Source organism: Vidua macroura, chromosome 1 (assembly GCF_024509145.1).
Source record: "Vidua macroura isolate BioBank_ID:100142 chromosome 1, ASM2450914v1, whole genome shotgun sequence".
Taxonomy (NCBI): Eukaryota; Metazoa; Chordata; class Aves; order Passeriformes; family Viduidae; genus Vidua; species Vidua macroura.
Window position 1 is genome coordinate 67,036,149 of NC_071571.1, and position 16,917 is coordinate 67,053,065.

Genomic DNA, 16,917 nt, shown 5'->3' on the forward strand with positions numbered 1-16,917 from the left:
CAGAGAGCCCCCACTGCCACCACTCGCCCTCACTGTGCCTCAGCAGCACAGCAGTGACCAGCAGCACCAAGGTGGCCACCACCAGCCCCTTCACTCCATCACAGTGCCCACACTACCAGCCTTGGCACACCCCTGGACTGGCCAGCACCTCCTGCATGATCCCGTTCCTGAAACCAATGCCATGAGCCATCTCCCACTACAGGGAAGGGCAGTCTCCCCTCCATGCACAATCCAGTCCCCAGTGTTTAGGAGGATGGAGAGACACTGATGAGCAGCTGTGGGTAGGATGGAAAGGGTCATCTCTTAACCCTGTACAGCAACAAGAACTTGTCTGACCAGGTACGTAAGACGGCATGCAAGAATTATTTGCTCTGAAATTCTGATTTGTCTGTTTTCTTGTTTGCCCAGCAAGACAAGTTATCTCACCTGACCAGGGAAGGGAGGTAGCTGGTAAAGATGGGGGGGGCAGTCCTCAGAAGAAAAGATTTTCTTTCAAGATAAGTTTGCAACAATGGAGGAAAAAGAAAACCAACACCCCTCCGTAAATATGTACAAAGGCTCAATTTCATATTTTGCCACCAGAAATTTTCATTTCAGTGGGGTATGCAAAAGCAAAAGTGTGTGTGTGGTTGGGTGAATGTTTAAATAAAATAAACTCAAGATTGTTGAGCTTCAAAGCAGACTTCAGAAGCTGGAAAGAATTAAAACTCAGAAAAAAGCAAGAAGCTTATTTAAAACAAAATGTTCTGATTTAAGGAAATGCTTGTCATCTTCTTGAGCTGTTAGGCTGCTGGCAGTTGTAAGAGTGCTAAACTGCACTTCTTGTGTTTAAACATCTGGTGGATAATAAGGAAAAGGTCTCAGTTCTAGTAACTTCCTCTGATATGTTTTGGAGGAAGCTTTTCTGTGCTGTTTTTGACCCATAAACTAATTCTAGTGTATATGGGAGTGTTGCAGTCCTGGTCTTGAGGAGCTGAATTCTAGATGGTGGTTCAGGAAATACTTGCTTCTCCCAGTGGGAGTGAGCTGGACTTGTGGGGAAATGCTGGGTGCCCAGGACAGGGAGAGCTGCTTTGCAGAAACTGCCAGTGCCTACCCCAGCAACCATTTAGGCATGGTTCTGCCAATTGCCACTCTGGCTGTGTGCTGGCATCAGGGTTTGTATCTCAATACACATCTCAGCTGTGTGCAACACAACTCTAGGTGTGGTCAGATGAATTTGCTCATAGGTGAAAGGAGGGGATAGGCTCAGGTAGTCTGGCTGGATCTTCCCCCTAAAAAAACCCAGGGCTGCTGGCAACTCAGCATCTGGGAATGTCAAGAAGAGTCTCTGTTACTGCTGGAGTGAAGTTTTGTTAGTTACACGCATGAGTTATCACAGACATTATCTGATGTTTGTGTTTGGAGACAAAACCAAATCTTCCTTAAATTATTCTCATCTAATTCTGTTCTTCAAGGAGCTGTGTTCTTTGAAGCCTCTTACACCAATGTCTGATAGTTGAAAAGGTAAAGGAGAACCAAGTGAGGGAGCACAAGCTCCCTCCATTTAGTAGCTGTGCTTTTCCAACAAGTCTTATTGAAGACATACCCATCCTTATCCCATCACCACTAAGTGCTGTTTCAGTGAGAAGCAAACAGTTGGTTGTGAAGAAAAGTATTATTCCTTTGCAGTACTTCAATTCCAATGACTGTGAATTGAATATACACCAAAGCCTGCTTTAAGTTACATCTTCTCAGGTGAACTATAGTATCTGAATGGGGGCTAGAGGACAAGAGTAATTTTTCAGAATTTTGGTGATCAAGGTGTTTTTGTGATTGCTGCAATAGTGTTGCAACACTTTCCCTTGAGCAGGTTTTTCAAAAGAGAAAGGTTTTGATGGTGAGATTACAACAACTTTGTGGGCATGAGACTCAAAAGCACTCACAGGAAATGCCCTATTTTTTAATGCTTTATTCCTATGAGAAGTTCTTGCTCAATCAGGAAGTCTCATTAAAATAATGGAGAATAGGAGCAAAAGAATGAGGATTAGTTATATGAGTAATGATGAAGACATAGGTACAAAATACCTTTTTTCCAGAGCATGGCTTATTCAACCAGCATCACTGTCTGGAATCATATTTTAAAAAAACTCTGTGTCTCTGTCTGTCTGACTTTTGAAGGGTGGGGACTAAGCTAAGGAAAATTAACAATTACACTAGGCAGAACAGAACCACATTAATGTATATTAGTAGGACGCGTGGTTGTTTTCCAAGAGCCCGTCTACAAATGACGGTGGGATGGAGAGATACCAAAATGAATTTGAATTTTTAAGTTGCTGTGGTGAAAAGTTCAGTGCAAGCTAAAGCATCTGAAAAAAAAAAACTACAGGTCTGTCTGTTCAAGCAACCAGCCACGTAAAAACTTAAAAATAAGGAAATGGCCAACGATTAATATACTAGCAGTGCTACTCAGAATCCTCTGGTATTTCTCTTTCATCTCACACTCACATCCAAGGGGTGTGAATGAAGTGTTCTTTGACAGCTAACAGCTCTATTTGGGAAGTAAAGCTGCTGCATCAGATAAACTGCAGTGAAGGTCAACTCCCATCTCCATTGTAATCCTACTGTCGCTACTGGAGACATACCTGTGGCCATTTTTCTTATTTTTCTGTATATCATTCAGCTCCCAACTGAGGAATTGAATCAGGACAATGCAGATATACTTTTAAAGTCTAGGAGTTGTTTAACACTCCACCCACAAACAGAATTATCCACCATTTTAATTCCTTTGCTATAATAGACAAAATTTATGGCTATATTAGCAACCTTCTTCCTGCCTGGAGAGAGCTGGGGTGAGTCTGATTCTTTGAGTTTAGACAGACACAATAAGCAACTGTGTCAAAACCACTTGGAATGTGGCTGGCACACAGCTGTGTGAATCCTTGGAAAGGTAAGTACAAACTAGAATGCAACATCATCTTCTATTAATTCCCAATTTTGGTGTCAGATTAGCAGCAATAAAAAATACACTGAATAATTGCAAGTGTAGGCTGCTCATGTTCTCAGAAGTCTCTATCTGATGGAAAGCAGCCCTGTGGTTAATGTGACCTACCCTTTCAGATCATGAGTGGTCTGGACTTGTGGGCTTGCACAGGACGCTGTGGGCTACCTGCTCTAGTAACCTCCTATTCACACCGATGCAAAAGTTTGTAAGGTTTGCAGCAGGCAGTGACGGCATGCTGTGTACCCCATGTCCCTTTTGAGCTGGAACAAGAGCAGCTGTGACACGGTGCTCCTTTCCCACCCTCTTCCCCTGGGACAGATGCCCCACATTTTGGGGAAGAGAGAGGAACCACACATTAGTGTCTTTTCTCGCATGGAAGCTCGGAAGGGCTGCTCCAGCACAGAGCTGGGCACTCTCACAGGGAAGGGAGTGAATGGGGGATTGCTGTGGCAGCCAGTTGTTACAGGCAAACTTTCTTCTTGCTGCTCTTAGCCTGAGGGGATTGCTAAGCATTTAGCAGCTCTTATATTTCGATTGATAATACTCATTGAGCCGCTGCCTCAGCCGAGTGATGCCGCAGTAGCTTATTATGTTCCCACACCTCCTGCAATAAGTGAATCCTAGGAAATATGAGTAGTGGGATGAGGTTATAGATGCTGGGCTTAGGGTGAGATGGGAAAATCAACGTCTGGGTGAGAATGTTCTCATTCAGGTTTTTGGTTGCTTTTTTTTGTTGTTGGGTTGTGGTTTTTTTGGGTTTTTTTTGGTTTTTTTTGTTTTTTGTTTTTTGGGTTTTTTTGGGGTTTTTTTGGGGTTTTTTTGTTGGTTTTTTTTTGTTGGTTTTTTTTTTGTTGGTTTTTTTTTTTTTTTTTTTTTTTTTTTTTTTTTTTTTTTTGTGGTATTCAGGAACAAAGATCTTGGATGAGTGTCAGACCATGCTGTCTCTTACTCTTGCCATCAGGGAAGGAAAGCAACAGGAAAGGAGAACATTGGAAAACTGGTCCCCACAGCAGCAGCAGCTGTTGCACACATCCTTTTAAAGCAGGTAGGAGACAGTACCTCCGATATGTTTCCCAGGCTGCAGTAGCAGTTCTGGTGTCTTTTTAACAGTGCAGAGAGGACAGAGGCCAATTTGCCAAGAAGCTGTCAAGAGGGACTCCAGAAAGGGTAACAAAGCGCTTCTGTTGCTCAGGCATCTTGTGCACACTCACCCTTAGCAAAGAGAGCAGAGGTGACAGTGGAACCACATTATGTTATTCCAGAGGTGAGCCAGTTCTGGAAAGCAGTTTAGTCCAGTGCATTACGCTGGGAGTCAGGTGTCAGTGTACCGGTACTGGCTTTGCCCATGGTCTGCTTTAAGACACTGGGAATATCATTTCACCCTTTTCTGCCCGCCTCTGTGAATGGAAAATAAAAGCACTGACCTCCCTTGTAAAAGCATGCTGGTATCTCTGAATGAAAAGTGCCACTATTACTTCTCGTGACCTTTATTTTCCCACTTGAACAAGGCGTAAATTGTTGGTGACCAGCAGAGGTGTATGCCAATGGGCGCACGCCTGCATACCCTGAGGGATTGTTTGCACGGAGACTGCTTGCGTCCCAAATCATCCGTATGCTGCGACTATATTGCATGAAAGTGAGGGCAGGAATTTGGCTTGGAAGAAGTAAGGGGGCTAAATGCACACCTCTCCCATGGCCATCAGAACCCACTTTCTGTTTTATATGAGCAGAGAGGAAAGGTGTCCCATTGGTAACACGGCTGGCCTGGGACGTGGCCACTGACCTGCACTGAGGTGGTGCGTGCTTCTCCAGAGTCCTGAGGAAAATCATTAAGGGCCAGCCAGACATTTCAGACCTACATACCTTGGAAATACTTTCCCTTAATTCCCCTATGCTTCTCTTTCTTATCTGAAAGGTGACTTTCAAGAATTTTCTGTCATGCAGGAGTCATGTGCAAGATAAGCGGCCTGAGATAAATACCAAAGATAAATTAAGGCTGTTATTTGAAAACCAGCTGAATAGGATTGAAAGTCTTTAGCCTTTAAGGGGGTAAGAAAAAGTCTTGGTCTTCCTTACATGACTCTAGGCAATAAGCATGCTATTTTAAGATTTTTGGGCAAGTCTTGTTTTATCTTTTATCTGAACTGAGATTATCCTGGCTGATACTGATACTGCAAATAACTGTTTGGTTTAGTTCTTTCATAGTATGCTATCCATCCAAACTGGTCCTTAAATGACTCCTCTGCTTGCCTGGAGGCCTCCAACTTTTTGTTCTGACAGCTGGACCACCGTCCTGAAATCATTATCTCCCTGTGATGGAAACTGAAAGGAAGTGGCTTGGTCAAACTTAGACAGAGCCTGGAACTGAGTCCCAGGCTAACATCCCACACACTGAGAAGGATGACTTCTCACCCCAGAGTTGCCCAGCACTCTTGGATCTGATTTGGATACATTCAGGTGAGTGTCTGACTGTTATCCTTGTAAGTTTGGGTTCAAAATCCTGTACAGCCTTCAAAAACCACAGCCTCTGAGCACATCTATCAGAGCCACATGGCCACTTTTGGACAGGCAATATAATGTGATGGCAAGGAAAAAAATGAAGAGGAAAATAAACACATATACTGTGGAAATGTTACATCTTTCAGATGCAAAAAAAGAACAATCATAAAAATATTATGCTCATACTGGAAAACATACAGTGGTTATCATGGAAATAACAATGAAATAAATATTCAGGCTATGTGAGCTACACAGTGCAGTACAACAAATGTCAACCACCTAAAGCTTCTGACTGTGAAGAACATATCTGGTCCCAGGTTTATGGCTTCTGAGGCAATGGACTGTAATAAGACCACAGCAAGCAGCTTCCTGGAAAAGTGATCTAGCTACAAATAATACATGCTCAGAATTATACTATAAATATCTCAATCAGTAGTCACTTGTGCAGGTCAGTTGTAAAATACAGTTATCAGAAGAGCAAGCACTATGCTCATAAAGTTATGTGATAATTTGAAAGTTAAAGTAAACATGCTCTGCCTCTGTTACTGTTCTCTATGTTTATTTCCCACAAGTTACAGTAGGGAGAAGGTGGGAAGGTGGGAAGGTGGGAAGGAAGGCAGGAAGGTGGGAAGGAAGGTGGGAAGGAGGGAAGGAAGGAGGGAAGGAAGGAGGGAAGGAAGGAGGGAAGGAAGGAGGGAGGGAGGGAGGGAGAAAGAGAGAGAGAAAGAGAGAGAGAAAGAGAGAAAGAGAGAGAGAAAGAGAGAGAGAAAGAGAGAGAGAAAGAGAGAGAGAAAGAGAGAGAGAAAGAGAGAGAGAAAGAGAGAAAGAGAGAAAGAGAGAGAAAGAGAGAAAGAGAGAAAGAGAGAAAGAGAGAAAGAGAGAGAAAGAAAGAAAGAAAGAAAGAAAGAAAGAAAGAAAGAAAGAAAGAAAGAAAGAAAGAAAGAAAGAAAGAAAGAAAGAAAGAAAGAAAGAAAGAAAGAAAGAAAGAAAGAAAAAGACAGGAGAAAAAATTTACCTATGCTTCCATTCCTCATATCCCTGCCTTGGGCTGATATCCCTGCTTTGGGCTGCTGGAAGCTCTAAGCAGTTGGGAGCAGTGGAGTCCTACCAGGCGCTTCTAAAAGCAATATGCAGGAGGGTGAAATCCTGTTCATCTTCCAACCCTTTCCCAGTCATGTGAACAAGGTGAAAGCAATAGTAAATACACACAGTAAAGATGAAAATACTGGTTTTTATTCTGCTTCTCTGCAGAAATTCTTGACCTTGTACAATAGGGTTTAGGCAGCGGTTATAGGTTACATGGGTTTTTTGCAATTGCTATGGGAGAGCTGCTGTGTGTGGTCCCATAGAAAAGCAAGTGAAGACTAGAAGTCGGCTCCAGCCTGAATTCCAATTTTCTGGGGGTAATTCAATGTGTTGGAAATTAGAATTTCCCACACCAAAATGAACATCTTGTACAAAATTTCTTCATTACAATGCTTGCAGAGATTGTATATTTTAATCTTTATTACTTCTCTTTTCATCATCTCAGATTTTACAGGGAATCAGCTGAAAAGTCCAAGGATTTCTGTTTGAACTTAGATCCCCTGACATCTTTCTGCTTGGTCATGGGATGGTAGTGCACATCCTGGACAGCACAGACACCTTTCCCTCAATGCTCATAAAGAGCCAGTAAGATTATTTGATAGATCAGCCTTATGTAACAATTCAATTTTTCATCTAGATTTTGCCAAAATCAATTTCAGATAATGCTTCTGCATGTGTATGTGCATGTGCACCTATGATATAGAATCATAAAATGGTTTATGTTGGAAAAAGATCTTAAAGATTTTGTAGTTCCAAACCCCTTTCCATGGGCAGGGACACTTTCCACTAGACCAGGTTCCTCAAATCCCCATCCAACCTGGCCTTGAACACTTACAGGGATGAGCCATTCACCACTTCTCTAGGCAGCCTGTTCCTTTGCCACATCACCACCACAGCAAAGAACTTCTTCCTTACATGTAATCCAAACCCACCCTTTTTAAATTTAAGGCCATTCCCCCCATCCTATCACTGCATACTCTTTTAAGTCCCTCTCCAGCTTTGTCCATGTGTGAAGCAAGCACAAGTGTGTGTGTGTGTGTGTGTGTGTGTGTGTGTGTGTGTGTGTGTGTGTCTACAGAAAAAACAAGCGGAAGCATGCTCACCTGGAATCCTGCAGGGTGTTACCCAGAAGTGCCCTTCAGGGCTGTTGGTGTCCTCAGGCCATGCCAGCAGATGGAGAAGATGCTGGTCCTGCAGCACGAACCCCACAAAGAATCAGGTGATGGCCACAGACACAGAGCCAAAACAGACGGTCAGATGGACATTTGCACACAAATGTCCACAGCATGAAAGAAAAGGAAGAGTAAAATTGCTCCCTGTGCACATATTTGGTGCAGGTGGTGACCTGGGGAGGTGGAAGCACCCTGGGTGTGATGTTCTTGCCCCCAAAGCCCTTCAGCAGCTGGATGATCTCCCTGTTGTGCTTCAAGGAGAGGTCCTGACCACAGGAGTTGAGTAGCACCAGGGCATGGCCAAGGCCAAGCAGGTCTCTCATGCAGTGAAGGTCAGTCCACAGGTGAGAGATGCTTCCCTAGATCACCCTCTTTGCCCAGGAAATGAAGGAGGCACTGAGAAAGCAGAGCTGCCTGCGGGAAGGGAAATGGCTCCTTGAATGGCATCCATATGAACACGGTAGACTTTCTGGAGCATGAATAGCTCCCTGAAGAAAAACTCGAAGGTCTCGAACTCTTTGTGCAATGTCATTAGGTAGGCAAGGGAGCAGGCGGCATCCTCGGCTGTGAGGGCGCAGGTGATGCAGTAGTTCTGTGTGATGTACTCTGTGCAGTTGGGTTCTCTGAATGACATTTTCCTTCAGAAGGACACCTTGTCCTCAATAAGTGCTTTACAGGCTTCTGCTAAAATCAAGCTCACTGAGAAGTTCAGCCTCCTAAGAGTTTTTTGTGCTTGCAAATTAACAGCGTAAAAAACAAATGGAAGTCAAACACTGTGACTCAGAACAGCAAAAAGGCAATCAATATCTGTGTGTTGCACAGAGGAGCAATTCCTTCCTCCTCAGAAAAAAATCTCTCTCAAAATACAACATCAAACACCACCAACAGCTTGTTTTGGTGGCTGTGCTTGCTTCCAGCTAGAGGACTTGTGGATCCATCTGATGCAGAGTGTGCAGCTGCTGCCCTTACTTTCAATATCAGTAGTTGCACAATCATCACTGATGTAGAAGTAGCGTAAGTGAAGAACAACTTGCAGATGGAAGCTGCTCCACAGCACCCTGAAGATTAAACAGATGTATTGCATAATTACTGTCCTGCCAATGAGCAGCTGGCACATATTTCAGAGTGTCCCCAAATTCAATGAATTTGTATGTATGTCTTATGTATGCCTATGTATGGCTATGTTCTTAGCTGCTTCCTCTCCATTCTCCCTGCATGTATCATATAGCTGTTAAAATTTCTGTGCATGTACACTATGACAGGAAAACCTCATATTTATCTCATGCCATTCTTTTTTTTTACTTGCAGAATTTTTTTTAACCACCCCAATGTGTCAGTCATCACTGCTTCTGAACTGTGAAAGACTTGTAACATGAAATAAATACTACTTCAATATGTCTCAGTGACAATTACACTACTAGATCAAGCATATGTACAAACTATTGTGGCCTTTCTGCCCTTTGATATTCTGGATAAATACAATTTCTAAAAGGCAATAATCAGAAGCCCAGTTCAATACATACAATTTTTCAGCCAAAGAACACAGGATGAAGAAGAACCACTCATCCATCTTCCACCTCAATATTTCTGTCTTCTCTATTCTTCATTTCCCATGCAAGGCCATCAACACTCACATATAAAAATCAGGAGAATTTTTTTGCCCCTGCATAGAGTTATGTCACAGCCATCAGTTTTTTTCAGCAACATTTTCATTTACAAATTTGAAATCTGACAAACAGTTTCTACTAAGAGTCATGGATGACTTGTGATGAGCACCAGGCTTACATCCATCACAAGGATCTGGGTTAGCAAAACCTGCTATTTAAACTATTTAAACTAACCCTAGGCTTTCTGATGAGACATTTGTATTTCAAAGAACTGTGTATGCATCTGGTATAACATGCCCATGCAATGAGAGCTTGACATAGCTGTGACTAAAGTGAAATCCTTGGTAAGTCTCTTTGTTCCAGCTGTGAGTCTGTTAATGTGGATCTCCTGCCATGACACAGCATGTTTGGGGCATGCAAACTTTTCTCAACATCACATTCTTTTGCTCCAATGTGAAGCAATGCTGAGGCAAAACCAGTTTATCTGAGATTTTGCCAGTAAATGTTCTGAGTGGACTACAGAGGAAGAAATGCTGCTGCAGGCCAAAAGTACAACTTGTTAAAGATGCACAGATCCTGAGCTGAGACTACTGCCCAAGTTTAGCAATGAAATGCGCAGCAAACACCACCATGGGGGGAAAACATGTCCCAGCTCAGTCACTGGTGAATGCTGTCCTAGGGAGAGCAGACCTGCTTCCAACTCATTCCTAATTTGATTGTTACACTGAATTACATGCAGGAACAAATACCACTCTCCTGTCTGCCACTTCAGAAAAGCAAATTGCCATGACAGCTGGTAACTATAAGGCCAGCAGCCTCTTGCTGTCCTCTGTGCATTCCACAGACTGTGGAGTTCATAGCCTTCCCATCTCTTCACTGGGTCAGCTGGCTGAAACACCATTTCTCCCATTCTGCCATAGTCTTAACATGAGACCTCCATCCAGCCGGAGTTAGGAGGTTGTGGAAGGAGAAAAACAAGGGGAAAGGTGCCAGCATTCCTGAAGGAGTCAGGGTTTCATTGAGAGGGGTCTCAGATGAGGGCATAGAGCACAGGTAGCTTTTCTGAAGTACAAAGGCTGAGATTTTTCAAGGCATTTGGATGTCTTGGAAACCGTCAGATCTTTTAAAACTGCAGTAATATTTAAAACAGTGTAATCTGCTACACAGCTAGGAAAGCCTCTAGGATCTCAAAATATATACATTATATACATATATGAAAGGAGATTCTTAGTTGTTGAAGCCTGCATTACTAGCATGGTCCATATGAAACAAGTAAAGCTACATGCAGAAAATGAGACGAGTCTGCTCTTCACAGGAGTGCAATGCAAGATTTAATTTTTCCTTGGTGTGTTTTGTTGTTGGTTTGGGAATTTTTTTTTTCTTGCACAGACATAGCTGCAACACCTTTGCAGAAATCCAGAGTCACTATGATCCTTTGGTACCAATAGCCTTGGAGGAAAGAAGGCTGCATGCTTGGTGCTACTTCTTAATCCCAGTGCCTTGATTCTCTGGCACAGTTAATATTTAGATACCTGAAAACATACATGTAAATGATTGCTGAGGGAAATCAAGCTGTCAAAACCTTTGGTGTTTTGAGGTACTTTTTTGGGTTTCTTTTTTAGCACTAGTTCTGCCTTATGCTGCTCTGTGTGAAATAGACCCATGCTTGAATTATGGGCAAAAATCACCAAAACAAACTAACGCTCTCCACCCCAGAAAAAAAAAGCCAACACACAAACCAAAAAAAAAACAAACCAAGAAAACTAAACCAAAGCCAGTCAAACAAACAAACAAACAAAAAAAAGTGTATAAGTCACCTGAGCCACCTCAATGGAAAAAGTGTTTTTCAGGTATTGGTGCTGTTGATTTACAGACTCATCCGAAGTTCAGATGCAAGGAGCAGCCAAATCTAGATGTACATTTGAACCATATTATGGCATCTATCACCAGCAAGGTGTGAGGGAACACCACGAAGGTCCTGGCTTCTTCTGTTGTACATTGTATTGGACCACTGCATATTCTGGATGCAAGAACAGAGTTACGGGACAAAAAAATAATAGATTATTGAATTTACCATGAAATTTAACAAATAGGCTGTGTAAAAGGGTTCTGTACTGGCAGAACTAAAACTGCTGCTGAGATTTGCAGTGCTACTTCTTCCTATTGTTCCCTGGACCTGCTTTTAAGCAAATTTCATTTAGCTTGAGAGGAGTTTTTGGTGTGGCTCCTGTAGTGGAAACATACTGCCCAGTAGGACTGGGGAGTGAAATGTCTTCCCTGTGGATGAATGGGAATAGACTTTTCCAGACAATGAGGATATTATATTAGGAATAGGGTTAGTACTCAGTAAACTGCTCCTGGCCTTAACAAATATAGGTAATTGGTTTCAGCTAATTTGTTATCTAATTAAAAATCAAGATGCACAGGTTTTGCACATTGGTTTTGAGTTCCTGTTTGGCCTCAGTCAGTAGTGACGATTGTGATGCATTGCATGTTTACTTCAAGTCACTTGGCATTTTTTATTCTGTTGTGAAGACAAAACCATCTGTACCATGATATTCCTTTTCCTGGCCCTCTCATGCAAAGCTGTCAGTTCAAACTGGCACCACTGTTAAATTCACAGTGAGCCTGTAGGGAGCAAACAATTTTTCCTTAGTATGGTTTTTCTGGTTAGGAAGTGCATGTAGCCACAGATTGCTGTTTTGTGCCCAAGTAAAGGATCTCTTCATCCCTCACACCTTCTGAACTGAATGAAATGAAACTGCTTTGGTCTTATGTTGGTTTGGGACGTCCTACAGTGTGCATGGTCTCTCTAAAACTCTCCCCTTGGAGCAGCCCTGCCTGGCAGGGGTCTTCTCTAACACGTGCCTTACTCACATGCCCTGCCTGAGCTGGAAGGTTGGAAGCTGTCAGCACACGGAAGTGAAAGCAGAATCTGAGCATAAAAGCAGTCAACATTTATTCCTATCTCTCCTCTGCCTTCCCTTTTTCCTTGCTCATAGCAGTCCCTGCCATTCCTGCACTTCCCAAAGAGCCATAATCTGACTGTTGAAAGAGAAGAAAATTCAATCCTACCTGAAGCAGAAGTTCCCAGGTGGGCACACTGACACCGGACAGTCACAATGCAGCAGCACAGGCAGCAAACAGGAGGAGAGATGGAATGACACATTGAGGCAAGTGTTAGCTCAGCTCACGTGGTCCAGCAAAACCATGGGGTAATCTAATTGCACACAGTCAGTGAGCACATCTGTCTGCACAAACAGCAGGGGCCAGACAATGCATCCATCTCATCCGCCTTTGTCTTGCTGCTGTCTGGAGCTCCAGACACAGAGCCTCTTACCCTGCAGGAGCTTCGCTGCTTGTCTGCATTTGCAGCAGACTTTCAGTACAAAGGTTTTGGGAATAGGTAAGCTGCCTAGCCTCCTAGCAGAGCACATTCTGCAAGTCAGACTTACTACTGCTCCAAAGCAGAGCACTCGACAGCTCCCTTCTCCAATTAATTTCCAACAGGGACATGTACTCACCTCTGTGCAAACTACTCCTCATCACCTGCTCAGGAGCAACAGCGCAGCATCCTCTTCCCTGCTCATTTATCCTCCTGCACAGGGAAAGCAAGACATAATTAAACACGTCCTAATAGAGGACAGGTAGGCCGTGGTGGTGAAGCTGGTTTTCTTGGGTAAATATGACTAGATTATATAGCTGACACTGGTGTAGTCAGCATGGATAGGGATCTGTTTTCTCACTGCAGATTAATACACACATTAGTGTACGGCAAAGTACAAATATACATGTGCAGCTACTATTTGCCCTGGAGGAGTGTCCCAAGGCAGCTTACAATGGGTTTTGCAGACATTTGGGCACTTCCTAGCTTAATGAACGTGAACCCAAGTTGTTCCCCTCAGTGTATGAAGTGAGGCAGATGGTGTTAGACCCTCAGAGAGGTGACAGACCAGGGCAGTGTCCCTGAAGCCTGGCGCCTGCATGGCCAAGGGTCTGCTCCCAGCTGCTCCCAGCTGCAGGTTAGCAGCTAGAGGAGTAAAGCAACTCCATCTGCAGGTTGGGACTCACCTGCTCTACCAAGCAAGTCTGACCACAGCCCTGGCTGCTGGTACAGGTGACTGGCTGTGTCAGAGAGAACAGAGATATGGATCAGATCACTGTTATTATTTTTAATGCCTCCACTAAACATGTAGCATTATCATGCTCTTTATTCTGACAGTATAATTTGTTGCCAGGTACAACATGAGCAGAGAACTCATAGGGATCTAGGAAACACCTACTGTCAAGAATGACTGAAAAATATATATGTTTATTATGGAATTTAAAAAAAAAAATACTGGGGGGGGGGGACAGGAAGTCATCAAATATGTAAAAAAGGTAAACCAGAAGCAAATTCTGGTTCAAACAGGAAGGGAGTAGCTGATTCTCTCTGTTCTCTGTGCATAGGACAAGAACTAATCATCTTAGATAGCATCAGAAGAGGTGAAGATCAGCCATAATGGAAGCTTTGTAGTGATAAACAGTTAAATGTGGATTAGATTGTCTGGAGAGGCTGGAATTTTCCTGATGATGGTTTTCATTGGCAGGTTAGGCGTAGCTTTTTCAGCAGTTTTACAGGTCATACTGGTTCAATCTGGTGATTTTCTAGGTCTTTTCCTGCTTTCTTTCCTATGATGGTCTATATTACAGTACCATAACTTAGTTGTAGCTGGGCTGGGGATCCTATTACACTTGGCAAAAATAACAAAAGAAGTTTGTCATCATTTAGAAATATGCTCATGATCTTTGCTAAATGCTGTTAACATTGCAGTTTGGTTAAAATCGGGATAGTCCCGGACCATTCAGGAAGAAAAAACATTTGTGATATTTTGTGATTCATCCTAAGCATAAAGAAAAATAATTTAATAAATGCTAAGTCTAACAGTTTAACCATTTCACATTTCATATCTTTTCTCATTATAACACAAATTAGCTTGATCACTGTTCCATTTTTTTCCTTCAAAAATTATCAGGATTCTTTTTCAGAGGGCTTTAGTAGGTATCTGCTGTCCTTAATGTCTTCCTACCTAGGAGAGTTTTTTCAGTAGGTTTAGGTAGAAAACCAAGCCAGGACTTGCCTTGGAAAAGCATTTTTCTCCTCACCATCAGTAGGGTTCCACCTGGGTTTTGGGGCTCTGGAATCTCCCAAAGGGCTTTAGGATTGAAAGCGTCCCCATCACACTGCACTGCAAGTCTGCTCGGGAGATAATGTTAGAAATCCTTGACTGTTAGAGCCTGCCAGGTTCTTTGTGGGTAATGAGAACCCACTGGCAGAAGTACAAACCCTGGCTGTCAGGGAAGAAAGCTGACCAGTGCTGCATAGCTGCAGTTTTCTTCCCACCAGTGGAAACTTCACTATTTGTAGCCCAAAGTTTTCTCTTAAGATTTAACCTAAGATGTTCAACTTCTTCTGTTGCCTCATTTTCCCTTTGGAGGCTTTACTGTGTGCCAGCGTCTCCTCACTGCATAACCAGGAGTCTGGGCAAAGCAGCCTGTGCTGCTGAGCCCTCCACCTCACAATGTGTGAGCCCCAAACTTGCACTAAAAGTTACCACAGTTCTAATGTGAAAAGAGGGGATTTTTTCCCCCTATCTTTGCTTCCAGACATATGGAAGCCTGTATCACCCTTTTTAGAAGGAGCCCTGCTTTAGGCTCTATCAAGTTTTTACATCATCTCCACATCTTTTTCCTGGCTATCTTCTGGAGCTGTTGATAAGTGCACACCCAAAACTGCTAAGCAAGAGCCTCGAACTTCACTCCTGAGTGTTTCAAATTACCAAACACCTTCCTGTTTGCTTTTGCTTAGGGTGGAGGCTCGTGTTTATGTTTTGGTCCCTTGTTCAACTGTTTACACAAAAACCTTTTATGGCTGTCTAACGGGAAGGGGAGTGGCTGCAATCACCATTCCCCATGGGGTTGAAGACAGACCCTGATAGCATTACTGAAGCTGGGACAATCTTGTCTTCCCATACTGGGTCACTGGAAAGTTGCCAAGACAGTTATAAAGGGGCAAAGAGGCCAGAAAACTACTGGAAATCTCCTGGCTTGCACAACATCACATTCCTCAGCTCCTGCAGACAGCCTTGTCTTGTCTGGTCCTTTCCTGCTGAACAGCTTCTCCCAGGCCAAGGTTTTCTTACTGGATTGCCCAGTTACTATACACACCTGGCAGCTGGTGTCCTAACATCTGTTTTTTGTCCTGAGACAGGTTATTTCATGGTGTTTTCTGGAACCTATATTTTGCAGCATGTCTAGATCCTGCTTTGAATTACAATTGTACTCTGCAGTTGAAATTCTGCAAGTGTTTGTTTCTTTTCTTCCAGTTTAGCTCAATTCGTGTTTGGGAACTACTTACAGCTTCTTGGCTGTCACTCACACTGAGCAACACAATGCTCCTTGGCCCGAACCCCAAGCCTTTATTTAGGTTTAAGTTTTGCTATACTACTTCTTATTTTCAAAGAATGTACACTTTTCCCTGTACCTACAGCAATCAGAAGAAAACAGGCAGCTTTATCCCTAAGCCCCAGCTTATTCCACCTCTGTGGGCTCTGTTACATGTCTGGGCAAGTTCATGACAGAGAATCATTTTTGGATACATGGCAGTTATGTCCTTCTCAGAAGATCCTGGTCTACAAATGGTTGTAGGCTGGAAGGGTGCCAGAAAAAGTGCCACATTTGCTTGCACATCTTCTTTGCTCTTCCAAAGGCCTCAGCACCTGCTGGGGACACAATACCAGTCTGGGATGTTATGACCCTCCTGAGTTCCTGCTCCATCTCAGTGATGCACAGACAATTACTTTTCTCACTCTCAGACCCTTTTCACACACACAGAGCTCAGCTGCAACCACTGTCCTGCTCCAGGCTGTTGGTTGTCAGTAGCTTCTGAGATTTCTCCAAGTCAGGTCTTGCTCAGGACATTACATGAGCCCACTGTCTTCTGTTGTGACTAAACAGTGCAGGAGTCTGAGTTGTTCCTGGTGGTCAGCCTGAACAGAGCACAGAGAGACACTGCACCCCTCAGCAGGCTCTGAGGTTTCTTACACACCCAGCTTGCTGCGTCCAGCATGGGGCCATTATGTCCTCTAATCAATACAGCAGTTCTGGAGTAACTTGGCACCTCTGACAGACAACAGTGGTGGATTTATGTGCCTGTATTCACATAGTACCATATTAAAAATTTCAGCTGGGCCATCTTATAGCGGAAGTAAGACTTTTTCCAGGGGCATTAGCTATGGGATCTCCAGAGTTATAGCCACATTAATCATGAATTCCCCAAGAACCTGCCCTACCCCATTAAATACACTGGCATATTTTTTAATAAGGTCACCTGCCTTGTGTCAGCTGAGATGGAGCAATTCCCACTTTCATTACCAGTTTGATCAATTTAATATCCAACCTGCTCAGGGACTAAGCTCTAGTGATGCTACTGTGTGTACAGAATAAAATTTGTGGTGTTTTACATCCTATTTGATTGAGTCTTAAAACACATCATGATGTGCTTGATGGCCCCCTGCCTTACCTTTCTCTT

The 16,917-nt window shown here is 43.2% G+C and overlaps 1 protein-coding gene across 1 annotated transcript in view; it reads right to left on the reverse strand.

Annotated features, from left to right (window-relative positions):
* Positions 1-16,917, reverse strand: part of GCNT2 (glucosaminyl (N-acetyl) transferase 2 (I blood group)) — a 28,469-nt gene that overhangs the window by 8,792 nt on the left and 2,760 nt on the right. Inside the window, 3 exon segments of the mRNA XM_053975164.1 lie at positions 7,672-7,826; positions 7,828-8,147; positions 8,150-8,494. Coding sequence (XP_053831139.1) covers positions 7,672-7,826; positions 7,828-8,147; positions 8,150-8,494 — 820 coding nt within the window.